The sequence below is a fragment of the Capsaspora owczarzaki genome (genome assembly GCF_000151315.2).
Source record: "Capsaspora owczarzaki ATCC 30864 unplaced genomic scaffold supercont2.5, whole genome shotgun sequence".
NCBI lineage: Eukaryota > Filasterea > Ministeriida > Capsasporidae > Capsaspora > Capsaspora owczarzaki.
The window spans coordinates 1,231,091-1,255,853 of NW_011887296.1; the positions used below are offsets into that span (position 1 = coordinate 1,231,091).

Consider the following 24,763-nt stretch of genomic DNA (forward strand, 5'->3'; position numbering starts at 1 on the left):
GAGAAACCAAGAGACACGACCGAAACACGGCCGAAACACGACCGAAACAAAAGCCAAGACATTTTCAAACCAAAAAACGTTGCATGTTATGTTGCATTTTGGAATAAAAGCACAAAAGACGGAGAAAAAGCAATTCCACTACCAAAACCAATCAACTTAGGGGACGACTCGCACAAACCAGGCGAAAGAGAAGCGTGCTGCGCTTTGATCTCAAATCTTCCTCAACCTCAGTTCTGAACAACCGCACAAACAAAGAGTGAGTCCTTGAAAAAGTGTGTACAACAGCCTCTGTTAACTTTCTACGTACAGCAAAGTAGCTGTCGAGCTGCGAGTCGAGGGTCTCGCTGCTGGCAGGCGCCTCACGCGGAGCACGCTCTTGACGGGCAGGGCGCTCTGGGCGGGCACCACGGTCTTGACGACCACGAGCACCTCGATCGCCGCCACGACGATCATCGCGGTCGCCGCGGCTGCTCGAGCGATCGTTGTGGCGACGCTCGCCAGAGTATGTCGGGGCGTGCTGCTGGTAGCCCTGGTAGAGTTGCTCCAAGGCTCTGCAAATGGACAAAGCAGTGTTGGTAAAGTGCCATCTACACACACGCGCAGCATCATTCGACGAGAACGTACTGCACAGGGATGATGGTTGGCTGGGCAAAGCCAGAGTGCTGCTGCTGTTGAGGCACGGCCGGTGCGGACGAAGCCGACGATGTGATCAAACCAATCACCATGACGCGGTCTGTTCAGACAAGAACAAGAAGAGCAAGAAGAACAAGAAGAAAGAAGAAGGGCAAAAAGTGAGCATGAAGGCGCACAATGACCCAGCCGAGACAAACGAAACAAAAACGAAAAAAATCAAAAAAAAAATCCCTTCATCCATACTGTCAAGCTGAAGGCCGTGGAACTTGTCACGGGCAGCCTTGGCAGCAGCCAGCGAGCTGAAGACGACGTGGGCAATGACAGTGTCTGAGCCGGGTGCAGAGAAGATGTTGACGCTGGTCGGGTTGTTGTTGGCAAAGAGCTCGGACATGTCGTTCTTGTTAATGTTGGCAGCGAGGTTGCCGACCACGAGCGAGACCTCCGACGAGGATCCTGCGGCAGACAGACGTCCATGCACACCCGATCCAATCGCAACGGGCGCCTGGATGAACGCGGCGGCTGCGAACGGTCCAGAGTCGTCCGCCTGGAAGTTGTCTTCGTCGTCCTCGTCGTCCTCGAACTCGTCGCGTTGCTAATCCCAGGGACAAGATCGTGAGAGCAAACAGTGCGTAGGCAAAGAGGGTCCAAAGCGCAAGGGGCGATCCAGCAGCGCAGAGTTGAGACAAAGCAAAAAACAAGAACAAAAACAAAAAAAAAAAAAAAAAAACACAAAAAAAAACCCATACAAAAGAGTAAGCAACGGTTTTGATACCCAATCATAGACGCGTTGGTTAGCACGATCGTAAGCAAACCCAGCTGCAGTCCAAACAAACCGCTCTGCTATTTCTCTATCGGCAGAACTTTCCCGCCTCCCCCTGCCTCCCTCCGTTCCACAAACACCCCCCCGCCCCCGCCTCCATAAGGCACTCACACGATGGGCAGGGAATGGCTGGCGACGGCGGCCACGGGCGGATGCGCGATCGCCTCGGATGGGACCGCCATCGCGGGACGGCGCGCGACGATCGCCACCAGTGCTGCTGCTGCTGTTGCTGCTGCGGGGACCACTGCGACGGCCGCCTCCGTTGCTAGTGCTGGTGCTGGTGCCGGCCGCAGCGGGAGCGGCGTCGGACGAGGCGGGCTTCTTGCGATCCTTGGGGCGGCTGGCGATAATGTCGTCCAGCGACATGGACAGTTTGGAACTGACGCTGTCTGCTGGGGCTGCTGCTGCTGCTTCACTCATGGATGTTGGTGGTCGTGTGGATTTTTTGAATGGACTGGATTGTGGGAGAAAACAAAATAAAATAAAATAAATAACTATTGGAATAAGCACGCAATGCAATAGCAACGATTGAACTGGAAGATGATGAACTCGACACGATGTGAGCCACTGCAAATGCCCCTGCCTGCTCTTTGTTGCTTTGGGCGTTCTTATGAACTCGAACGTAACTGTACAATGGCAAGATCGAATCATTCTCCTCCAAAAAATGGCTGGATCCCGACTTAAACGAGGATGATGAGATGGCCGGCACCAGCTTCAGAAAGGACGCGAGATATGCCTCGGACGGTAACACGCACTTGAGTCGTGCCGCGGGGAATGGCCAGATTCGAAACACGGAACTTCCAGGCGTACGCCCGGCCGAGAGTGACCGAGCTTGATGGGGGCTGGCCGGGAACAAAGAATGAAGCTTCCACTTCAAAGGCGTGGACGAGTTGCGCGAGCTGCTGCGGCGTGGATGCAGTGCGCTGAAGGAGCCATGCCGAAGGCTGCCACTGGACATCAAAGCCAAGCGCATCGGAGGTCGCCCGAAGGGGACTGGCGAGGGATACATTCCAAGAATGGAACGCGCCGGGCTGGACGGGCGCGAGGCCAAACGCTGCATTCTCCTGCGAGAGGTAGGCTTTTGGAGCGACGTTGACCATGCCAAGTTGAAAGTGGATTGGTTCCACAGCGGCGAGTGATGATGACGCCTCTGACGCTGACGGCTGACTGAAACGTGGGGTCACAACAAGGCGCATTTCGCAGACACGCCCGATCGTATCACCGCCCAGCTCAAACTCGAGCAACGTCCAGCCACCTGGCCGCTGTGCGGACTTGCGCGGCTGCGTGATGGCAGAGTTGGGCGTGAGCTGAACTGTTTCACCGGCAGGCACCTCTAGGCCATTGAGCACCAAGTGGCGCGAGAGATCAAGATACCGGCTTTGCACGCTGGAGTCGGTCAAGAGCTGGAGGTAGACGTCGAGCTGCTCCAAGGTTCCCGCGATGGCGACGCCAACAGTCAATTCAAGCTCCATGTTGAAGTCAGTCTTGAACAGGCGGAGTGTGCGCGAATGATCGCGCAAGAAGAAGTGAACGTCCAGCGTTTCCGTGCCTGTCGCTGGCCGTTCAATACGAGCTGCATGCAACGTGCCACAGATTTGAAGACCGCCCGAGATACCATCAAATGGCCTGCAGCTCTGAAAGGCAGATTGAAGCACATCTGGATGCGCAACACTCGCGAGCCATTCACTTGCGTCTACTCCCCAAGGCTCGCCCATCTGTCTCGCGGCAAGCTGAAGCGCCTTGGTCACGTTGGGAGACTCCTTGGCGCCATGAGAAAACACCAACGGAAGGAAGGATGGCTGAACGGTCTGAGCACTGAGATGCATGTAAGGTGCGGCGTGAGTGTGGTGTGGTTCTTGGACTGCCAAGGGATCTGCGTGGCCGTTGTCAAAGGTGCTCAGAAACGGAAGCGCCGAGATTGGTCGGAGTGGCTCGCCATGCGCAGCAGCCACACTTGCCCAGAATCGATGCTGGTGCTCGCAAAGCTTCGCCTTGTCGAGGTTTTCATAGACCCAGCCCGGTGCGAATACGGCAGCAGAGAGGTTGTGCTCCCGGATGACCTCCAAGGCTTCTGTCACATTGAAGCCGCCTCCACCACGGCAGCCGCGCCCAAAGACATCCACGCCCACAAATACGTCATGCGGGGAAGAGTTGCTCGAGCCGGCAGCCGCGGATGAAGATTCCCGCAGACCGCGAAGCGTCCAGCCATAGTTGAGAAAGATGCTATCTGCAGCATCGAAAAACACCTTGTTGTTCCGGTTGAGGGCGTTTTGCCAGGACAAGTGCCCGTCGGTGGTGACGGAATCGTACCACATGACGACAGCGCTGGGAAGGACGCGCTTTACAGCAATCTTGAGGTGGGTCACAAAGTCCACGAGCATCGGAATGTCCTGCTCGGCAATGGGGTTTTCGATATTGACGAGCCAGCCATCAAAGCCATGGAACTGGGCGATGGCAGCGAGGTTGTTGGCCGCCTGCACCATCACGTCGCGATTGGCCAGCATGGTCTTGCACAGCTTTGCCCCATCGCCCCACTCGGTGATGAACGTGCCCAGGACTTGGACGCCATGCTTGTGAGCAGCATTCGTCCAGCCAGGCGGCGGAATGGTGACGAGATGGTGCGAAAAGTAGACAAATTGGTCGACTGTCTGCCAATGCACCATGTTGTAGCTGGGCTCGTTAAGGTTCCGAACAGCGCTGCGTGGCTGGCCTTGGACCAGCGCATCACTATCGAGGTATCCTCCCATCATGTCGTGGCAGACCAGCAGCGAACGGCGCGCGGGTGGACTTGCATTGCGTTTTGGCCGCAATCCGTCCACGTCGCCCGCAGTCGTCGACGGAGCGTCCCACGTGCTCTCTGCGGCATAGCAAACCCAAGCACGATGCCATGCGTCTGCCTTCTTGTGGTTTGCCAGAGTGGCCGCGTTCGCTGGATCGGGATTGGGATTGGGATTGGGTGCTCGCAACTCGGCTTCATCGTCCGTAGTCGCTCCTTCCCATGGCATGCGCGGGCACTTCCATTGCAATAATTCATCAAGCGTGCTTAGTGGGTAGATTCGTGGCGGCTGAAGCAGCATCGGTGTGGCAGCAGAGTCCATTTTCGACTTCTGGATGTAACTGGAGCGAAAAACTAAACTGAGAAGGGAGGACTGAGAGTTGGAAAGTGTGTGTGTTCGCTCAGACATGCCAAAGGACGCTTGTGCTTTTTGTTGATTGGTGCTGCTTTGAGTTGACACAAGTTTCGGTGGCTTGTCTTGCACTTGCTGTTGCGAATTCTACCGTTCGAAATGTTCGAAATGGGACGAACTTTGGCTGTTCTCGTTCTCTCTCGGGCTGTTGGACTCCCAGCCATCGTCCCATTGATTCTGTTTGCTCTGTTTCCCCCCCCCCCTCTGCCGTGTTGCTCATTGTGGTTGTTTTCGCTGTTTGTCACTGTTGTCATGCAGTGTTTTGAATGTTCTCAAGCGGATGCGAATCTTGCGGATTGGTTTTTCGCTTTCCCTTTCCCACCTCCTTTGCTGTCTGACTCTCTCTGCCTTCCTCTCTCTGACTCTTCGCGTGCGCTGATGTGTTCCGTCTTGCAGATTGCTTCCTGTCCACGCGACATGTGCGTCCGGGTCGGGTCGGAGGGGGTGCTGACTTTGCCGTTCGCCGTGGGTGACTCCGGCGTCACGCAGACAGATCCAAAGATCCGTTTTCAAGATCCTCTCCATCCGCTTTCCACTCGCCGCTTGTCGACCGTCGTGTGTCAACCATGATCATCCTTCATCCTTCACCATGACTCCACCTCTATTGCTCATCCATCCTGACTCAACTGCTGCTTTGATCTGGATCTTACAGCAATAAGGGCAGTCTATTTGTTTTTTTCTATTTTTTTTTTTTTTCATCCAACAGCATGGTTTCGTCGCCAAAGAGCAAGCGAAAGGCGAGCCAAGACGCTGCCGTGGCCGCGATAGCCAAGGCGCGGATGGAAGAGGCAGCCATTGCAGGGGGTGCAGACGGAGTTGATTTCGCCGTGACCCAGTCGACGCTCAAGCGCGGCATCAGCGGGCAGACCTCTCGCGTCACCGTTCAGCATCGCCGCAGTCCGTCCCTCGTTGCGTCCAGGTGTGAACATTGCTCTTGCTCTCTCTCGCTCTCTCGCACATTCGCGTCTTCCTACTTTTGGCGATCGCCTCCGTTCATTTTGTTTCATTCATACGTGTCTGTCGATGGGGTGGCGAGGATGGACAGAAGCGAACAGAGGCCAAAAAAAAAAAAAAAGCGATCGAATGGGATTTGCGTTCCACGCCCTTTTTGTTCTGCTCTTCCGTTTTGCTCTGTCTGTCTCTCCTCCCTTCTCTCTGCTCTCTTCTCTCTCTCTCAACACTCTCACCATCCCAGCTTCAAACACCCCGCTCCCCTTCTCTGTTCTTTTTGTTTTTCCAACATTTTTTTATTATTTTTTTTTTTTTTTGCCTTGACCCGCCACGATGGAATTTGTTTTTTTGTTCTTTTGTGATCCTGTTTCTTTTTGTGATCCAACCACGCCTTCGACTTGAGCATCGATCTTTGCATTACAACACGGTCGTTTGCCATGCTCTCCTCTCTTCTCTCTGTTCTCTTGCTGTTCTCTTGCTGTTCTCTGTTGCGGGACGATTGTGCTGCGGGCTGTCTCAGACGACGGCAGCCAATGAGTGTGTGTCAGTCACACTGCGTTCCAATCGTGCTCAATAGGTGTTTTTGGGGGGCGATTCTGCTCCTTTCTTTCTTTGCGGAGGATGTTTGGGTAGCAGACCCCAACCACGCTATGAATGGCACACACATCAGTATCGTAGTCCATCTACTAGAGAAGCGAAGGAATGTCCGACAACAACATGGAAGCCAAAAAGAAGCAATAATTGCCGCTGCTTACTTGATTTACACTAATCGCGTGGTGCCTCTCGCTCTGCCACCCATGCAACCAATCAGACTGTTTGCTGTTGCTTGTGGTGCTTCAGTGCCCGTTTTCGGCATCGTCATTCCAGTCAGAGAGTGTGCGTGCGTGGTAGGGGGCTCCAGTGTGACACACGTGAGTGAATGTGCAGTTGACACCTTTACATGGCTGAGTGCTCGCTTGGGGTCTCCTACCTCAATCACACTGGTCTTGCTCTTCTGATCTGCTTTTTGGAGCATGTCGAAGCCAATCCGAGAGCGAACGAGTGACAACAAAGAGCCCCCGCGTGGCGCTTTTTGATGCCGTTATCTTGTCCTATTAACCTCTTCCACCCCCTCCACCCCCCTTGACCTCTCCACACGTTGCTGATTCAAAAATGAATGCCGTCTCTGAAATGCATCATCCTGGCTTTTCGTTCGGTTCTCCATTGCCCCCCCCCCCTTTGAACGCCATTGCGATGATCTTCGAGATTGAACATTCCGTCTGGATGTTTTTCTTCTCGCTCGGACACATGTGCCGTCAGCTGATATTTCATCCCCGCTCGGGCTGCTTTTACCTCTTTTACCTCATGCATCTCTCACGTTCATGCACTTATCTTGTACTTGCTTGGTGTCCTCTGTCACTCACTTCCAAGTCTGATGGATCTTTTGCTTGGTTGACATTTCGATCGTTCGACATTACCCATCTCCCGCCAACATGCACAGTGGCCTGCCCGTCCTAGATCCGGCGCGCAGCATCCAGATCGAGATTTCAGCGACCACAGCGACATTGGAAGGGTTGCTCAATCGTTTCGCCTTGCTATACGTTCCATCACTGCCGCTCGATGGCCTCGCACTCAGCATTTCAAGCACCCTCAACCCAGGTACGTGCACCCCCCCCCCCGGAAGAGGGGAAAACCACACCGCTCCCACCCAAACGTAACGCAACGGCGACACTCGTTGGAAACTTTCCCGCACGTGTCGGACAAGTGTCTCTTCGCACCAAAACTCCATCTTCGCACTTGGCGCAGTTTTCTGTCCGTTCCGCTCCAACATCCTACCGAGTGACTCTTGGATTACAGCTGACGTTGCACTGCTATTGCGCACACGTTGACCCGAGGAACGGAGATACGGATTGGGTTGCACTTTTTTTTCTTTGGATTTTGGATGTATTTCGCCTCCAAGTTCACACACAACGTGAACCTGTCTTGGCAGTCCACCATCGCACTCTCGTGTGCCATTTGTGTTCTCGCACCATCCCCAATTCATTTTCAGTACCAACAAAGCTCACTCTTCAAAAATTCTGAATTGAATTCTGATTGAATCTCCTGCCTGCATTGTTTGTCTTTGAAAACAATGCCGGTCCCTCCTCTCACAGCCGACAGCGTGCCAATCATGTCCGATTTTGACCTACACCAAGTACTTGTCGGATTGGACGGCGCCGATTTCCATGCATGCGGTAGGTTGTTGTCGTGCGGTTCTCTCTCGCACTGTCGGTCTCTCTCTCTCTCTCTCTCTCTCTTGCGACGTGCACATTCTTTGGTTTCCTGGTTTGCTTTTGCATTGCACCATGCCGTGAAGTGATTGGCGGAGCGTCCTGTGTTCACACGGGGGTGGGGCTTGGAATTGCCGCTATTGGTATCTGAAACCGCAGCGATTTTGATCTGAGGTTTCGAGCAAAAAAGCCTCTGGCTCATTCCATGCCGTCGCGAGGGCTGCTCCTTCTTGATGCACACGACCTTTGTCATGGGTGTCGCCTCGTGGTTTGCTGCGAGCGCAGTTGGGAGTGGAATAGCGAAATGTGGAGGTTCTCGGCCGACTCCTTTTTGTTTCGGCGAATTTTTTCTGTTGTCTCTTGTGTTTACACGCTTTTCATTCCTGCCCGTGTCAGTGTATGTATTGGAGTGGCATGTGGCCCACGGGCGTTGTCAGCGGGCTGTGACTCCCGAGCAACAGCAAAATCCGATGAGTCGTGTTGATTGCTTCCGTTCTTCTCGTCTCTGCTTCGTTTCTGCTCCTGTGGAGGACTGTTCTTCCACGCTATTTGTCTTTCGTCGTTCTCATTTTTCGTGAATGCGTTCATGCATCGACATGCTTTTTTTGAAGTCAAGTCGCTTGGGCAACCATTCTATTTTTTTTTATTTTTACTTTTTTTTTTTTCGTTCGGTGCGTTTCTTGTTGTGTACCATTTGGTACCTTGCGCTTGGTATGGGGTTTTTCGTTTCGGGCGTTTTTTCCGGATACTCTCTATGCTTTCTTGCCTGAAAGCGCAGTGAGAGGGTGTTTTCTCGCTCCGTCCGTTGCTTCCTTCTCCGACGACGTCCTCCTGCCTCGCCTCCGTGCGACTGCTTCACCAGCAAGCACTAGCCAAAGTCCTCCTTTAACAGAGCGGGTGGACAGCGAGAGTCGGGGACCGAGCGGGACAGGGAGCCAGCGGTCGTGTGAGGGGTTTTTTTATTTCAATTTTTCAACAATATTTTTTTGTTGTTGTTTTGGTGGTGGAATTTGTTTGTTCCCCCGTCTCCTTCGTCCCTGTGCGGCTGCAGCGGTCGCACCACACATGCAGCTCACCACACGCCTCAGTGACACCCTTGCTGCGTTCTGAAGCAGCAGCACTTCGACTGCTGTTGCTTGCGAAAAATTCCACCTCTTTGTTTTTTTTTTTTTTTTTTCATTCCTTGTTTTTTTTTCTCCTTTCAACCGTTCTCTCCTGCTCTGCTTCCCCTCCCCTCGTCCTCTCTCTCTCTCCCTGTCTCTCTGGGGTGGCTTCATTCGCTCAACAAGCTGCACGCGATGAGCTCTTCGTTTGCCAACTCCAAAACCCCGCTCGTTTGAGTTTTTTTTTTTTTTTTTTTTTTCTGTTTATGATTGTTGCTATTTTTCATTGACTTTTTTTTTTTTTTTTTTTTTAAACTGCGGTATTGTTGTTTGTTTGATCACAAACCACTCTCTTCAGTTGGTTTATTCCACCCCTCATGCCCTCCCTCCCTCCCTCCCTCTCCCTCCCTCACTCTCTCTCTCTCTTTCCCTTCATCAGTTTTGAACTGGTTCTTGTTGCTTACGCTTCAGTGGTGAAAAAGCGGTTTTTTCTTGTTGTTGTTGTTATTGTTGTTGACTCACTTTATTTTTTTATTTTATCTTTTTATTTTTATTTTTATTATTTTATTATTTTTCTTTATTTTTTTTCTTCATTTTTTTGGAGCAGTTACTTCATCGCAACTTCCGCCAACGTCGCCCATCTCGCCGTCTGGCAGCTGCCTTACCATCAACACAACCACAGCCGCCGCAGCCGCAGCCGCAGCCGGACGCCAATCATTGACAGGCATCCCGACACCACCGCCGTCCGCCCCGCTGACCGCCTCATTCGCATCCAGCTCTGCCCTGTCGCTGCCGAAACGGACGCTTTCTGCTGAATCCATGTCGCCGCGCTCACTCTCAGACACTGCCGTCGATGAGCAGACTGGCGCTGCAGCCGACGCCGCCCAGGCAAGCGCGGAGGCAGCCTCCTCCTCCTCCTCCTCCTCCTCCTCCTCCTCGTCAGCCAATAACAGCACACCAGTCTCAAATGCGACCGCCGCTGCCGATGCCACAGTGGCAACAGCCTCTCCTGCTGCTGCTGCTGCCGCCGCTGCTGCTGCATCTCGCACCGGATCGACACCGGGCTCGCCTCCGATGCTGCGCAAACACATTGCCAGACGCGATTCGTACTCTGCACAGGCGGCCATGGCCGCGCGAAGGAGCATCCACGAGGACTCGACAGTGTTTGACAGCACGGGCTTGCCAGCCTCGCCTGTGCGCAACTTGGCCACTGCCGAGGCCGTGAGCGAGCCCCAGCGTGGTCGACTTGTGCGATCACACTCGATTAGCAACCAAACTGCCACGCGCGTCAATAGCCAGGACGGCAGCGAATCCCCCACTAGCCCCGACCCTGGGTCTGACAAGTCGTCCCCAACTTCGTCAGCAGGATCATCCCCAAATAGCACTCTGAGCGGCACAGACAGCGTTAGCAAGCGGGAACGCCGCGGTCTCTCGTCCTTCTTCCGACGAAAGTCTTCCTCCTCCCGCTCCAACTCGCTCAGCTCCCTCTCGCAGCCGTCGCTCAGCGACCTCGGGCTCGAACCGCTCGGAAGCCCGACTGGCCGCACTAGCCCAAGCGGCACCGTCACGGCCAGCATCCTCACCTTCCAGCAGCAGCAGCCCCAGCTACAACACACCCATTGTCCACCCCACGTATAGCAACGATGGCAGTCCCGTCCTCCAGCCCAGCAACAGCAGTAGCGCCTTGCCAGTACCACAGCAGGCAGCAGCAGCAGCAGCAGACGCGGGCAGCGCAGAGGCAACCTTCGAGTACAAAACCAGCCCTGGCGGCGCGGGCCGCGGCCTCGACCACGTCCACCGGCACGGGAGGCTCGCCGAACAGCGGGCGCAAGTTCCTCTTCCGAGCCAACACCAGCAAGGGTCGCAAGTCGTCGGCTGGCGCGCTGGATTTGACGTCAGGGTCTGGCACGGCTCGTTCCAAAGACTTTATTCCTGGCACAACGCCCGCGGCGACCATGGACTTTGAGTCGCTGCCCCGAATTGTGGCCCCCGGCGCAGAGTTCACCTACACCAACCCCGAGACGCAAATCACATACCGCACAGATCGCGACGAAGTGCTCGTGATGACGGCGACCTTTGAGCGTCTCATTGACTGCATGACGGAAGACATTGACAAGGACGTGGACTACTCGGACACCTTCTTCCTTACGTACAAGAGCTTCCTCAAGCCCATCGTCCTGTTCGAGGCGCTCGTCGCCAAGTTCAAGGGCACTGGTAACGCTGGGGCCGCCGCCCAAATCGCGGCTGCCGGCCCAGATGGCCAGCCGCCATTGCAAAGCGCCGGCTCGGTCGAGAGCGTCAGCGACGCTTCTGCAACGATGACGTCGGCTGTTGGCGGCTCGCAAACCGACATTTTTGGCATGTCTGCAACAGGTTCGTCCACGCTCAAGCTCAAGTCGTCCACTCGGCCCAAGGTGCTGACCATGATTCTGCACTGGATGAAACACCACTGGATGGACGTCGAGGAGGACCCCGTGCTGCAAGAGCAGGTGCACACCTTCCTGAACGGCCTGCGCGAAGGCGAATACACGGCGTACTACCAGTCCATCAACAATGCCGTTCAGCAGCAGCGTCAGCGGTGGGAGGAGCGAAAGCTGCAGGGCGAGGATGCCTCGGAGCTTCTCAAGCGCACCTCCACCAAGCTGTCCAAGATGCTTCCTAAAATTGTTATCGAAATGGAGCCCAAGGAGCTGGCCGAGCAGCTGACGTATTATGACCACCACATTTTCTCCCGCATCAGCCGCAACGATTACATCAACTACTTGTGGCCGAGCAAGAGCCGCAAGGAGCAGCTCAAGGCCAGCACAAACCAAACCGGCACCTCTCATCTTGACGCCTTTGTCAACCGCCTGGAAAAGGAGACGTTCTGGATTGCCACGGAAATTTGCTCGCTGAGCGAGAACGAAACCCTCAAGGAGCAGGCCAAACTCATCCAGCTCTTCTTGCAAGCCTTGAGCCACTGCCTTGCGCTCGACAACATTTACACGTGCTTTGCCATCTATGGTGCGCTGAACTTCCAGCCCGTGCAAAAGCTCAAGAAAGCATGGGAACTCGTGCCCAAAAAGTACTTGGCGCCTCTGCAGGAGGTGGAAAACCTCATGAATCCCTCGCGCAACATGCGTGCCTACCGCACCTTCATTCACCAAAAGGAGAAGACCACCACGCCGCTCCTGCCCTTCCTGCCACTGCATCTGAAAGACTTGGTCTTTTTGAATGACGGTAACGACACCTTCTTCCAGGACGGACGGGTCAACTTTGACAAGTGTCGCACCATTGCCCGTCGCGTGGACTGGCTGGACAAGCTTGCCAACCGCCCTTACAGCTGGATTGTGCCAAAGCCCGAGCTTCAATCGTATCTCGAGTCGGCCTATGTTTGCCCCAACATGGACGAGCTCACCAAGCTTGCTCGCAAGAACAATCCGCCTCCGCCTGCCCCCGCTAGCTCCTCGAGCACCATGAAGCCATAAAAGAAGAAAAAGAAGAAAAGGAGGATGGAGGAGGAAAAAGGGGAGGGCCCACTCTCTTTCTCTCTTTCCATCTGTTGTATTTTACAGGACATTTCGGTCGTCGTCGTTGTTGTGTTTGTTCTGCCTTGTTGGACTGCTGTTTTTTTTTTGTTGTTTTGTGTTTTGTTTTTGGGTTGGTTTTTGTTGTTATTTTGATATGATATTCGTAGTTGGGATTGGTTCTCAAGACAAAGTAAATTTTTTGAAACAAAAACATTGTTGCAAATTGACTTTTGAAATCTCAAAATGTATTTTGACGCACACGAGGCCACACAGTGGTGGTGGTGGTGGTGGTGGGTCGGTAGGAAAAGAACAAGGAAAAACGGCGGGCTGAAATAAGCCAGCTACTAACGGCAACAACGAATCAACAAGAGTATTAAGAAATGAGAGCCAGTCTCACAAAACCTGGGGTGCAACACCAGGCAAAAAGAGGCAAGAACAATCAAAATTAACAAAAGCAAGGGAAAAAAAAAGTAGAAACGAATTAATCGACGGGAGAGAGGAGATGTGGGGGGGGGGAGACAAAGTGAGGGGCACCCGCTTCGTCAAAAAAGGAAGAAAAAATAATTCAAAAACAACCTCAATGGTTGGCATTGCGCTCGTGAAGCACCCGAGTTGGATGGGACTCATGGAACGAGTCAGCCTTCGGCAAAGCCATCGGGAACGGGTTTTCATTGTCATCGAACAGAACGCGAGCAGAGCTCGCCGTTCGGGTCACAGGGGGCGGATCGTCATCGCCCTCGCTGCTGCTGCTGAGCGTAGAATCGTCATTCGAGCACACTGGCGCAGACCTTGCACGACTCAGGACGGGCGTGTGGACTTGCGGGGCTTGTGTGAGCGAGTGATGACGCTTGAATTCTTGGTTGTGCGACAGTTGCTTCCACCGAGGTTCGCATACAGCCAGATGCCGCCCATAGTCGTCATGAAGCATGGGACGGTAGCTGTCGGGATTGCAAAGACCCTAAGAGTCAAAGTAGGAATGAAAGAAAACAATATTCAAAGTGAGCATTTTTTTCCGCATTAAAATTACCCCCCTCACCCGCCTTACAACACAGCTCGTCGCGACTTACTGTTTGCTGAAACTCGGTGTAAATCGCCTTGTAGCCACCCGTAACCACGAATGCCGAGGGGAAGCGAAGACTGGGCCACTCGTGGAGCGCGCGATCGCGATCGCGCATCTTTGTAAACCTGAAAAAACAGAGCAAGAAAACAAGCATGCAAAGTCAGAAAAAAACTCGTCACGGACGAGACAATCAGCACACACACGGAAAAAAAAAAGGGGGGGGGGCCTACTTACACTTGGGGCGCACGTTTTTGCGAAAACTCGCAATGGAAGAGCAGGCAGACATCCTTGTATGCATAAGGGCGGCTGTCGACCGGGAAGAGCTGGTTGAGCAAGCTGTCCACTGCAGTGGACACGGAGACATCGCAGTTGATGGCGCCGTCAATGTGTCCACCCTTGTACTCGAAGGCAAAGCGGCAATCAACGACAATCAGATGATTGTACTCGCTGAAGCCTCGGTTGAAGTCGTTGATAATCTGGGCGGCTTGCCCCGGAGAGATCATGTAGCTGTCCGAGTTTTCAGGGGTTGCTTGACAGCCGCTGCCGTAGCTGGTGGACAGCAACACGCGGTCGGCCAGCGGGTCGAGTGCCTGAAAGTCGATGAGATTATCAGGGACGTTGGCCTGGAAGTGCACATCCTCGGGCACAGCCGGCAGCGCCGCGTTGTTGTCGTCGGCAGTTTCGTCATCCACGGCCATTGGAGCGGGCGCCAAGCCACGAGGAGCCACAAAGAGCGAGCTAACGCGGGAGGTCAAATCCGTCACCGGCGTTGCTGCTCCCGACGACGTCAACACGCGGCCCAGTGCCGGGGTGGACGCTGCCGAAAAGGAGCTCTCCAGCACGGGGTACAAGCCGTGACGCACGGGGCTGCCGAATGGCTCGGAGGAGAAAATCTCCTCCTGCGTCATGGGACGCAGGTCGGCAGGGTTTGCTTCCAGCCGTGCCAGTCCGAGATCGGCCAGCTCTGAGACCGTGGCGGGGCTGGTGGCGACCGCGCTGCACAAGTCAGAGGCCAGATCGTTGTGGCTGAACGACAAATGGCGCTTGTTGCGTCCTTCCTCGGACGCGAACGTCTGCGAGTACCGACGCGCGCCGACTCGCTTGGCCGTCTCGGCCGGCTCCGAGGTCATCGGGCGCGGCGACTCTGTGCGCTGCTGCATGGGTGACACAGCACCGTGCCTGTCATCATAGCAAACAACGACGATGATTGTTAGCGAACGAAAAGGATTTTTGTTGTTGTTGTTGTTGTTATTGAAAGCGAAAAGTTGAATTCAAAGAAAAAGCTACAAATAAAAAAACAAAGAAAAAACAAAGAAAAAAAAACACGAAAACGAATAAATCGAAAAACTGATAAACAAAAAAACTGATAAACAAAAAAAACTCGTAAACAACAAAACAAAACAGTTTGCTGTTTATCAATTAAAGCCAACAAGTAAATAAAAACAAAAAGAAAAAAAAAAGCGATTGAATCAACTCAATGCAGCTCAAAGAGAGAGAGAGAGAGAGAGAGAGAGAGAGAAAGAGAGCGAGAGAGAGAGAAAAGAGCGAGAAGAGGCACAAAAGTAAAGAAAAAGCAGAAACGCTATGGTTGAAAAAAAGAAAAAAACTTACTGCGCAAACAGGGAGGTCGGAGGAACAGAGGCAGAGCGGGGGCAGACGCTGAGGCTGCGGCGACGCGTTGCCGTGTACGCTTCCACCTCCGCCAGCGCGAATGGCGACGACGCTCCGCCACCAATGCTGTTGGTGCTGCCACCGTGGCTGTCGCGGTCGTGGTCGCTGAGGCTGCTGCTCGTGGTTGGCAGGTTGCTGTGGCTGTGGCTCGAGGAGACCGATCGGCTGCCGAAGGAGAAAATGTTGTGGCTATGACCGGCGATTTGGCCGACAAGATCGGGCGAGAGCAGCTCTGCCTCCGACCCGCTTGTTGTGCCGTTGCGGCTGACCGACCGCGGGCCAAAGGACAACGCCTGGTAGCTGATGCTGCGAGACAGGCAGCCGCCGCCGCGGTTGGAGGACGGCGCCGACGAGCTCAAACAGTTCGAATTCAGGCTGTTGCGCTCAGCCGCCCGTCGCCGTGGGGGCACTGCTGCTGCTGCCGAGGATGATGATGATGCTGCGTGCTGGAGGGCCAGGATGGTTGCAACGCCGCCCGATGACGCCGACAACGAAGACGTCGACGACGAGACCGACGCCATGGACGAGTACGACGTGTTGAGCTCGTCCTGCTCGAGAATCGGCGCCGTTCGCGGAGTGACCCTGCCGCTGCTGCTCATGTCGAGGTCGCTCGAGAACGACGACGACGAGTCCGACAGCGGGGTCGAGAACAGCGACGATGCCGTCGAGCCGTCCGAGCGAATGGACGAGGCCGATTTCGGGCCGTTGTCGTCGTACGCCTGCGCGGCGCAGGAGGTCGAATGCGGCGGCATGGACAGCGACGACAGCCCCGAGCCGAGCATCTTTCGAGCGCGCGATCCGACGACTACGACTGACGATGCTGATGCTGATGATGATGATGATGAACATGATGATGATGATGCTGATGATGATGATGAAAATGCTCCCGTGGATGAGGAGGCAGTTGAGCCGAATTCGTGCATTCCCGACAAAAAAAAAGAAAAAGAAAACAGTTCGCTTTCTTGTTTTGTTGTTGCTGCTGAGGCTGCTGATTGTGCGAGAGTCGGTCAAGAAGGCGTCTGCGAATGACAAATACAAAGCGTTTGGAGAGAAAAGGAAACAACGAAGAAGGAGAAGGAGAAAAAAAAAATCAACCGATCGACAGTAGAAAAAAAAAAAAAAAAAAAAAACGAGATAAAAACAAAAAAACAAAAAACCGAAAAAAAAAAAAAATCAAAACAAAAACAAAAACGAAATCAACGAATGAGCTACAATGAAAATGACCAAAAGCAACGACAACTCAGAACGAGATCAGATGAAGGGAGAAGAGAAGAGAGCAAAGAACTGAGAGATAGGATGCGAGGGAGAATGGATGAGGGCGAAACTGCGTTTTTTTTGATGCATGATCGCTGCTTTGCCGCTCTTCATGGATTTTTTATTGATTCGTTTTGATACGCTTTCGAGGTTTGTGTCCTTCGATTTGTATGAGCCAGCACAAATGCCGCTTCTGCTCTCACAACTGTTTGTCACTGAACGGCATCGTCCAAGAGAGCGGCGCCAAGACGAAAGCGCACAACAAAGACCGAAAAGCGCACATGCAATCCATGCGATTCGAAACAAAAAAAAAAAAGAAAAAAAAAAAGAAAAAAGAAAAAAAGAAAAAAAAAAGAAAAAGCCGAAGAATGCAATCACAGAGTCACGCATCTCGAAACCCGCCTTCCCCGCGATTGTCGAAAGAGCACGACAAAAAGGGTTCTGGGGCGCAGAGAGCTCAGGAGGAACTGAGAGAGATGGCGGAGGAATGGAGAAGAGCCGCAGCAGAAAAGCGAATTAAACAACGACCAAAAAAAGGACCGACAATCCGTAAACAAACCAAAACCGAAATGACAGGTAGCATTTCGGCCATAGCGAGTGACTCAGGACACCTGCCTCTCTTGCGGGTTCCCAGTGCGACTGCGATGCCCCTTCATGCCCTCACTAAACACGTGCCATCTCAATCTTCCCGCGTTTGAAAAGCCACCAGATCCAGCACAGATCCAAAAGGCGCAGATCCAAAGGCGCAGATCGATGCGGGAAAGGGGCGGGGGAGAAAAACAAAAAGAAGGTACGAGATTGTTTCACGCTGGTTGGTTGATCGCTTCCGATTGAAACAAAAATAACGCATAAAAAAAGCACACACCAAAAAAACTCCCTCTTGTTTTGTCGCACTCTGACGATCGTACTTCAACAGCCGTTTGTGCAAGCATTGCAGCGGCTGTGGGGTGGTTGACGTGTTGGGGGGTGGGGGTGGGGGGAAGGGGACGAGGACCAAAGAAGGGGAGAGGCGGGGCCAGCAAGCGAAAAAACCCACCGAAACAAGAATAAAAACTAGACCGCCGGCTAGGCGGGAAAACTAGACGAGTGAAACACTATGAAAACGCTAGCCGCAGCCAGGCGCGAAAAAATCAAATTTGCAATGCAAGCGCCAGCCAACGCCCAAAAATAACAATTAAACGGGAAATAAATAAAAAAAAAACGTGAAGCAAAAAAAAGCATCAAAAAATGCCCGCTAGGCCAAAAACAAGTCTGGAACGGTAGGTTCCAAGCCCAAAAAGTCGCCTGGACCAGACCAAACGCGGGTCACAAAGGTCCACGCGGGAGGCGATGACGCACAGCGCACACTGCCCCGAAATCCAGCAGGCGCGACTTGCGCTTCACCGTGGCACTGCAGCAGCAGCAGCAGCAGCAGTGGGCATTGCTCGAAAAGCGAACACAATCAACAAACAAAAAGAGTCAACCGCGGTCGAAGCGCAACAATTTTTTTATTTATTTTTCGTTGATGCAATGTGAAACAGTTTTTCGTTTTGAAACAAAAAGTTCTAGCCCCGCTCTCGTTTTTTCGCCCCTCCTTCACCTAGTTTTGCTGCAGACCGCGTGGACGAGGGTTTCGACGGGGAGGAGGATGGAGGCAGACGAATGGATGCGTTGTTGGTACCAATGCGATGACTGACCTGCAATAGCGGCAGAAAAGATGCAACCCGAACGAAAAAAAAATCCAAAATCCGAAATCCGAGGTGAAAAAAAAAAAAAAAATGAAACAAAAAATTTGATGGATAAAAACTGACTGCGCTCGGGTTGAAAATCGAATCGGCTGTTTGAGTGACGCCGCGCTCGTTCGTCATGGCACAGGTATTTTATTCTTGTGATGAACCATTCATTTCACACATGGGAGAGGAAGGCAGATACAGCAGCAGCAGCAGTATGCCACAAAACCTTGCAACAATCCAAATCGCACCTGCCAAAATCGGGCGGAAATGTGTGAGGTTTTTTTTTTATTGAGATTTTTTGGTTTTTTTCGGAGTGCTGAAGCAAACAAACTGTGTCGATCGATCTTCTTGCTGTGTGATGAGCTGGCAAAAAACACCTTTGTCTTTGCTTTTGACAACACCAATCACGTTGAGGTGGCCGAGAGCGACCAGGCGAAAACGCACAAACCGCTGCGATGCGTTTTTTTTTTTCATTGGACAGTCATGCTTCACAGAAGCCCAAGCGAGCACACGCCCGATGTGTCAAGCCGTCCGACAAGAAATTCGGGGATGGCAGATTCCCCCCTGTGCTGTGTTAGTGAGTTGGCGTCCCTGTCATGTTTGGTCCCGATGGGAGGAAGAATCAGCCAAAATCGAAACCAGTGTCAAACCGAAAACGCGATGGGAATGCTGTGAGTCAAATTTGAGAATGAGAATGTGCGACGCACATGAGCGATCCTCGGTCGATTATGACTCGGTTTTTTGGTCAGAATGGGATCGTAACGCGACGGAGATTCCGATGCTTTGAAAAACCAAGCGACAAAATCCAATCCAAATCAGCACGATCGACAGACGACGGACGGCCGTTTCGGTGGTCGGAATGACTTGCTTTTCGACGGCGTTCTGGTTCTATTGCTTGGTGCTTTTCAGGGACGCTCATCCAAAGTCACAATGTGTGCAAGTGCGCGAGGCTTGTTGGATTTGCTGCAAAACCGAGAAGAAGGATCGCTCTTCTCCTCATTCAGCGGTTTCTGCACGCATTGGACGGACTTGACGCACTGGTCAAACAATTTATTCACAAGAGACTAGTCACCGTCGTATTAAATTTGAGTGCCTGAGCAATCGCCTGAGCTCCAACATCGCCAATCTGATTCAAAAGAAGTAAGACTGAGCTTGGATTGCAAGTTTGGTTGCACCGTCAATGAGCAGCAGCGTCGATGTCTGTCTGTTTTCAATTTCCACTCTTCATAGCACGCAACTTTGTGCGATTTTCACTGCTGAGTCGGTGGCGGTGGGTCATCTCTGCGCTGAGCGACTGGTCGCTGGTGACGAATTCGCCGTCGATTCCGTTCTTCCATGCGTTTATTGTTTTCCCATATCTTGTCATCCTCCCGCGTCCCCACCTCCAAGCGGAAGAAGTGCGGACGGATTGCAGCGGCAAGTGGTAGGGCGAAATGCGGAGGGAGCGGGAAGGGGGCGCCATTGAGGAAGCGGAGACGGGCGCGAAAAGTGCGGGGTGATGCGGAAAAAACTGCGGAAGATTTGAGCAAACCTTCGCAACGCGGGATGGTCTGCCACTCTGGCGAGAGAGTGAGTGAGAAGTCGGAAGGCAAGAGTACGTAAGCAAGTTCGCTGCATGAACGAATCAGAGACTAAAACCAGGCTAGTCGGCAGTGGAAAAAGCGCGGAAATTTTAAGTACTTGGTTTTTAACGTCGTTTTCCATTTAAAAAGCGCAACTTTGTTAAAAGGTTTGATTCACTCTTCAAAATCACCTTCGATTCTGGTGAGTGTTTGACTGGAGAGAGCGCGCCATTGAGAGAGCAAGCGAGAGCGTTGTGCGGTTGGTTGCATGCGGGATCACCCACATACACACACAGGAGCAGCAGCAGTCTGCTGGAAGCGGAGGCAGCGCACGAACACACAAAAACACGGAGAATTCTAAGCAGCACTCCCCCCATCACCTCTCACAGTCACAGCCGCCTTCGGTTGAACTCACATCCATTTTCACTCATTCATCACAGATACTTTTCAAAAACCCCACCATCGTCTTTGACAAACATCCACAATGTCCCGTCACGTGAACAAGATTGCCCTCGTCACTGGCAGCTCGCGCGGTCTCGGCCGTAACATGGCGCTGTCGCTCGCGCGCAACGGCGCCGACGTCGTTGTGACCTACCGCTCCAAGAAGGCCGAGGCTGACGCCGTCGTCGCCGAGATCCAGGCGCTCGGTCGCAAGGCCGTCGCGCTCGAGATTGACACGGGTGTGACCAAGAGCTTCGCTCAGTTTGCTGAGACGCTGAAGGCGGCACTCCAGGTCACTTGGCAGCGCTCGACGTTCGACTTTTTGGTCAACAATGCGGGCATTGATCTTGCCAAGCCGTTCACCGAGTTCACCGAGGAGGATTTCGACCAGTTGCTGAACGTCCACTTCAAGGGCGTCTTTTTCCTCACTCAGCGCCTTCTTCCGCTCATTGCTGACAACGGCCGCATTGTCAATCTCTCGACCGGCCTGGCGCGCTTCTCTCTTCCCGGATACTCTGCCTATGGCTCGATGAAGGCGGCCATCGACACCCTGACCCGCTACCTCGCCAAGGAGCTCGGCTCCCGCGGCATCCGCGTCAACTCTGTCGCTCCCGGCGCGATTGAGACGGACTTTAACGCCCATGTGTTTAGCATCCCCGGCGTGAAGGACCACATTGCTGCCGACACGCCCCTTGGCCGCGTTGGCGTTCCGGACGACATTGGTGGCGTTGTCAACTTTGTGTGCAGCGAGGATGCTCGCTGGGTCAACGGCCAGCGCATTGAAGTTTCTGGTGGCATTCACCTGTAAGCAGAAGTGGTTATTTTCCTTCTGCCGTTTGGAAATATAGAGCTTGGTGTTTATGTTTTTCAGAAGCGTGCACTTGCTACCGTTCCGTTGGCCAGGAGTGTTACAATGAGCAACCCATTCGCCAAATCGCGAGCCATCACATCACAGCGCTTCTTTTTCAGCGTGAGAACGAGAGGGGGCGGGGTGAGTGCAAAAGCAAAAACCAAAACAAAATCCCCTCAGAATTCAACAAAACCGCTGCAATACCGGCGGCAAACTGCCATGCAGCCATAAAAAAAGCAAACACAATTACATGAGCTGAATATTCTCAAATACGATTATAACAACAGAAGAGGTGGGGGGGGGGATTAAAACATGCGCAGTGAACGCCAACAAAATTTATGCTACAACATTTTCCTTTGAACCTTGGTGATCCTACACTGGCGTTTCGGGTCTTGCAGACTTGAGCTTTTCGGCTAAGGACAACAAACAAAGTTCCAACAGATTCAGAAAAAAACAAGCCCACACACACAATCAACCAAACACGGTCAGAGATCAAAACCAACAAACACCAATCCCCGTCCACTAAATCCCCGACCACCGCAGATGTCGATCGTCACCTTGTGTTAAAAGAATCATACGCTCAATCTTGCTCGAGACACCAATCTGCGTGAGTGCTTCGAGATTGAGATTCTTCAGACTTTCCAGATCGGCAAAGCCTTGAGCTGTGAATCCGGGCAGGTGATTCGAGAGTTTGAGACATTCCAACCATTCTGCGACTGTCGTGCACTGTCCGATTCCAGCCACATTCGCAAGGTGCTGTCCAAACAACAAAAAAACCACAAAGAAAAATGTCGTACAAATGTGAGACGCCACATCAAGCGACATGCACAACATGCTTCGTCTTCTGCTTCGGATCACAAAAACAAACAAAGAGCCCCGACAAGCTATGCACGAAAGAAAAGTAGTACCTGTCCCATCACGGAGGTGGAGGAAGATCGGCGCAGCTGTCCGGCGCGGCGTTCATAGTCACCAAGATCACCCGCAACGGACGCCCGATTTGCGGACGCTGCAGCACAGTCAAAAAGAAGAATTCACACAAAAGCATGGCAAGTCAGCGACAAATCCAGAACCGGAGGTCAGCACGATGCGGCGCAACAGCTGGTGGTGGACTCACTTCTGAGCGAGCCGGATCGTGTGCCGCGTCCACCATCGGATGGCGCTTCGCTAACCAGAGTGGTGAGCCTTCGAGTCAGCGGGGCACCGGCGGGCAAACCCGAAAGATTCATCGTACGCTGACCGCCCCCTAGCAACAGTTGTTGCTTGAACTTGGCCTGAAACGATGGTACCGTAATAGTGAGCACAAAGAAACCCGACAATCACGAGCTTCACACAATGCAGATAAAGAGAAAGGCGCCCAGTTACGTACCAGCCCGCCAAGAGAAGCCCCTCGCGGATCCAGGTACGGATTGCCTTGGATGCACAGAATCGCGACCGTGTTCTGAAGCTGCTTGTACTCGGGAGGCTCGGTGGCGAAAAGATTGTTCGAAATGGAGAGGCTGCGGAGGTGTCGCAGTCGCAAAATGCTAGGGTGAAGCTCGGTGAGCAGGTTGGCGTTGAGCGACAGGCAGATCAGGTTGCGCATGAGATCAATGTTCGCAGGGAAGGAATAAATGCTGTTGTACGAGAGCGAAAGCGTGTGCAGCGTGTAACACTGCAATACGCATTGCGGGATTGCAGTCAGCTTGTTTTGGCAGAGCACAAGCCGTCGCAACGCTGGCATTTGCTGGAAAATGCCGAGGTCCATGGCGGGTGCGTCCCCAGCTGCTGCGGCACTCGCCCCCACAGGCGCAAATGTTTGATCGGTGATTCCGCAGTTGGTCAAGTTGAGTGTGACAAGGCCTGTTAGCCTCGGAACGGTCAGATAGGTGGAAAAATGGCTCGGAAGTGAGGACTGGGTGGCAACCAGCGTTGCAATCGTTGTTTCAAGTCCGGCCAACGATATTGGGAGGGACGCTGTTTGGTGTGTCAGATTGCACAGTTCGATTGCTCGTGGCTGCGCGCGAGGTTGTAGTTTTAGTTTGAGTGAGGACGAAAAATCGAATGAGCGACAAAGTTTCGGGAGCACGAATTGGTTCACCATCACCCTACCTTCTTTGAAATGGCAGCTTGCAGCTGACCGGCGACCGCGGCATTGGCTCGCACAGTGTTCTTCGCCGAGTGACCCAACAAAATTCACTGTGAGCCACCAAAGAACACGCCTCCACCTCCACTGGGAGTAAAACTCTGCTTCGAGGTTGCAAAGCAAGGAACTCACAGGGATTTCCGAGGCCGTCTCAAGTCGTTCTGTATCAAAGTCGAGTTGAGTGCCAGAGTCTTGCTGCTTGCTGCTGCCTTGATCCGTGTCATTCACGCTGCCTCGACTTCGGAGTGAGCCCACGTCGCCGTCGGCCGTGCTCGCTTCCTCCTCCGTGGCTTCCGCCTCAGCAGCCTCTTCTGCTGCCAGTTGTGCTCGCTGCTCGACAGCCATGCGTTCGTATTCCTGGACTTTGGCGATCTGCTCCGCGAGACGCTAATCCGCAACCAATAATAATCAGAATACAAACAGGAACCAAAGCGGCGAAAATGGCGCGTCGTCGAGAGAGTGTCAATGCAGTAAACAAGCAAACACAAGGGTAAGTATTCATGTGTGTGTGTGTTTGTGTCTGAACTGGGGGAGAGGGGAGCGAGGAAGAGAGCAAAAAAAAAAAAAAAAGAAAAAAGGGCGTCGAGATGCGAATCTCGGTTCACTTGCCTTCTCTGCAGCAGGCGGCGGTTCGTACATGCTGCGAATGGCACAAGCAGACACAAGCGAGACACCAAAGTGAGTCACATCATTCAATGCGAAGGGCGAGCAACAGCAGGAGGTGAACACACATCAAGCACACAAGGACCAAAAAAAAAAAAAAAAAAAAAAGTGTTGCCAACAACAACGATTTGACCGGCAGTGAGGAGCGCGTATGGAAAATGAAACAAGCAAAAACCGGTGGCTGATACGCTGTTCTAACTGATCGAGCGTGCTCCAACTACCACTTTCTTCGTCTTCCAATTTTTTTATTTTACGTCCCTCGAGTACTTGCCCCCAAGCAACCAGAGGGCGGCCAAGGAAGCCAGAGCGAGAGAAAGAGCGTGATTGTTCACCACACCCGCCCCGCCCCCCGTCACACATCCTAACGCCCGAACGCGTGGAAGTCTCACCCGATGAATCAGTGCAAGGAGATTAGCCAAAAAAAAAAAAAAATCAAAATAATAAATCAATAACCAGCCAACCGCACAATCCGAGTCACTCATCGTCCAAGGCTGACGAGGTCGCCCAAAACTCTACGATCCCCACAAGGAGCGAGGGTTTTGTGAATGCGAGGGTCGAAGGCGGGGTTGGGTGGGGTGTGGGACGAACGATTTGGAGAAGTGTGGTTTTGCAATCTCACTTCGCAACCGAAAAAAACAAATAAAAAATAAAAAATAAAAAATAAAGACACAAAACAAATAACAAGTGAAACAAACGAGTCGTTGTCCTGTGAAGCACCTTTCTATCTCGAGTCGCATTGTGGCGAGCAGGCCTCGCTCTTTGGCAACCATATCCTCAAAGGCTTGCATGGGAGTGGGTTGTGTGCAGCGGATGATTGATCGATTTGCAAAGTCAGCACCGAAAAAAAAAAGGAAAAAAAAAAAAAAAAAAGACTGCCGTTATCAACGAAAATGGAACAGCTCAGTGCAGAGCGAAAGAGAGTGTGAGACGCGGTTGAAAGTGAGCAAAAAACAACGTTGCTTCACACACACCAGC

At 52.8% G+C, this 24,763-nt stretch overlaps 6 protein-coding genes across 7 annotated transcripts; 2 read left to right on the top strand and 4 right to left on the bottom strand.

Moving 5' to 3' along the window:
- Positions 1-79: 79 nt before the first annotated feature.
- Positions 80-1,904, bottom strand: CAOG_03816 (hypothetical protein). Its single transcript, XM_004363487.2, has 5 exons — positions 1,565-1,904; positions 877-1,225; positions 625-733; positions 308-551; positions 80-233 (listed from the first exon to the last, which is right to left on the bottom strand). The coding sequence occupies exons 1-5, from the start codon at positions 1,871-1,873 to the stop codon at positions 228-230; spliced, it is 1,017 nt and encodes a 338-aa protein (XP_004363544.2). The 5' UTR covers positions 1,874-1,904; the 3' UTR covers positions 80-227.
- Positions 1,905-1,906: 2 nt separating this feature from the next.
- On the bottom strand, positions 1,907-4,591 carry CAOG_03817 (endo-beta-N-acetylglucosaminidase). Its single transcript, XM_004363488.2, has one exon. It carries the CDS (start codon positions 4,549-4,551, stop codon positions 2,134-2,136), a length of 2,418 nt encoding a protein of 805 aa, XP_004363545.1. The 5' UTR covers positions 4,552-4,591; the 3' UTR covers positions 1,907-2,133.
- Positions 4,592-5,318: 727 nt separating this feature from the next.
- CAOG_03818 lies at positions 5,319-12,411 on the top strand (the record flags this gene model as incomplete). Of its 2 annotated transcripts, none has more annotated exons than XM_004363489.2 (5): positions 5,319-5,560; positions 7,073-7,230; positions 7,725-7,805; positions 9,552-10,576; positions 10,636-12,411. In XM_004363489.2, exons 1-5 carry the CDS (start codon positions 5,349-5,351, stop codon positions 12,409-12,411), a joined length of 3,252 nt encoding a protein of 1,083 aa, XP_004363546.2. In that variant the 5' UTR covers positions 5,319-5,348. The 2 variants fall into 2 exon arrangements, with proteins under 2 accessions (XP_004363546.2, XP_011270321.1); XM_011272019.1 differs by lacking the exon at positions 5,319-5,560 and adding an exon at positions 6,434-6,503.
- Positions 12,412-12,671: 260 nt separating this feature from the next.
- CAOG_03819 (hypothetical protein) lies at positions 12,672-18,160 on the bottom strand. The gene is made up of 5 exons (XM_004363490.2): positions 18,115-18,160; positions 15,125-16,203; positions 13,748-14,692; positions 13,521-13,638; positions 12,672-13,411 (listed from the first exon to the last, which is right to left on the bottom strand). The coding sequence occupies exons 2-5, from the start codon at positions 16,105-16,107 to the stop codon at positions 13,031-13,033; spliced, it is 2,427 nt and encodes an 808-aa protein (XP_004363547.2). The 5' UTR covers positions 16,108-16,203; positions 18,115-18,160; the 3' UTR covers positions 12,672-13,030.
- Positions 18,161-19,892: 1,732 nt separating this feature from the next.
- Positions 19,893-21,092, top strand: CAOG_03820 (3-oxoacyl-[acyl-carrier-protein] reductase). The gene is made up of 2 exons (XM_004363491.2): positions 19,893-19,914; positions 20,153-21,092. Exon 2 carries the CDS (start codon positions 20,197-20,199, stop codon positions 20,959-20,961), a length of 765 nt encoding a protein of 254 aa, XP_004363548.1. The 5' UTR covers positions 19,893-19,914; positions 20,153-20,196; the 3' UTR covers positions 20,962-21,092.
- Positions 21,093-21,252: 160 nt separating this feature from the next.
- Positions 21,253-24,625, bottom strand: CAOG_03821 (hypothetical protein). The gene is made up of 9 exons (XM_004363492.2): positions 24,506-24,625; positions 23,735-23,765; positions 23,258-23,512; positions 23,092-23,151; positions 22,370-22,996; positions 22,118-22,274; positions 21,912-22,009; positions 21,561-21,759; positions 21,253-21,416 (listed from the first exon to the last, which is right to left on the bottom strand). Exons 1-9 carry the CDS (start codon positions 24,574-24,576, stop codon positions 21,376-21,378), a joined length of 1,539 nt encoding a protein of 512 aa, XP_004363549.2. The 5' UTR covers positions 24,577-24,625; the 3' UTR covers positions 21,253-21,375.
- Positions 24,626-24,763: the final 138 nt, after the last annotated feature.

What these genes read in the sequence shown, in the direction of transcription:
- CAOG_03816 (XM_004363487.2), bottom strand. Translation starts at nt 1,873, where the DNA reads ATGAGTGAAGCAGCAGCAGCAGCCCCAGCAGACAGCGTCAGTTCCAAA. An exon ending in CCACGGCCTTCAGCTTGACA is followed by an intron (nt 734 to 876) that starts GTATGGATGAAG and finishes TTGTCTGAACAG; the next exon opens with ACCGCGTCATGGTGATTGGT. An exon ending in CCAACCATCATCCCTGTGCA is followed by an intron (nt 552 to 624) that starts GTACGTTCTCGT and finishes GTCCATTTGCAG; the next exon opens with AGCCTTGGAGCAACTCTACC.
- CAOG_03821 (XM_004363492.2), bottom strand. Translation starts at nt 24,576, where the DNA reads ATGCAAGCCTTTGAGGATATGGTTGCCAAAGAGCGAGGCCTGCTCGCC. An exon ending in AAGCTGCCATTTCAAAGAAG is followed by an intron (nt 22,997 to 23,091) that starts GTAGGGTGATGG and finishes CCTCGCGCGCAG; the next exon opens with CCACGAGCAATCGAACTGTG. An exon ending in ACGATCCGGCTCGCTCAGAA is followed by an intron (nt 22,010 to 22,117) that starts GTGAGTCCACCA and finishes ACTGTGCTGCAG; the next exon opens with CGTCCGCAAATCGGGCGTCC.
- CAOG_03819 (XM_004363490.2), bottom strand. Translation starts at nt 16,107, where the DNA reads ATGCACGAATTCGGCTCAACTGCCTCCTCATCCACGGGAGCATTTTCA. An exon ending in CCGACCTCCCTGTTTGCGCA is followed by an intron (nt 14,693 to 15,124) that starts GTAAGTTTTTTT and finishes CTATGATGACAG; the next exon opens with GCACGGTGCTGTGTCACCCA. An exon ending in CAAAAACGTGCGCCCCAAGT is followed by an intron (nt 13,639 to 13,747) that starts GTAAGTAGGCCC and finishes CTGTTTTTTCAG; the next exon opens with GTTTACAAAGATGCGCGATC.
- CAOG_03820 (XM_004363491.2), top strand. Translation starts at nt 20,197, where the DNA reads ATGTCCCGTCACGTGAACAAGATTGCCCTCGTCACTGGCAGCTCGCGC.
- CAOG_03817 (XM_004363488.2), bottom strand. Translation starts at nt 4,551, where the DNA reads ATGGACTCTGCTGCCACACCGATGCTGCTTCAGCCGCCACGAATCTAC.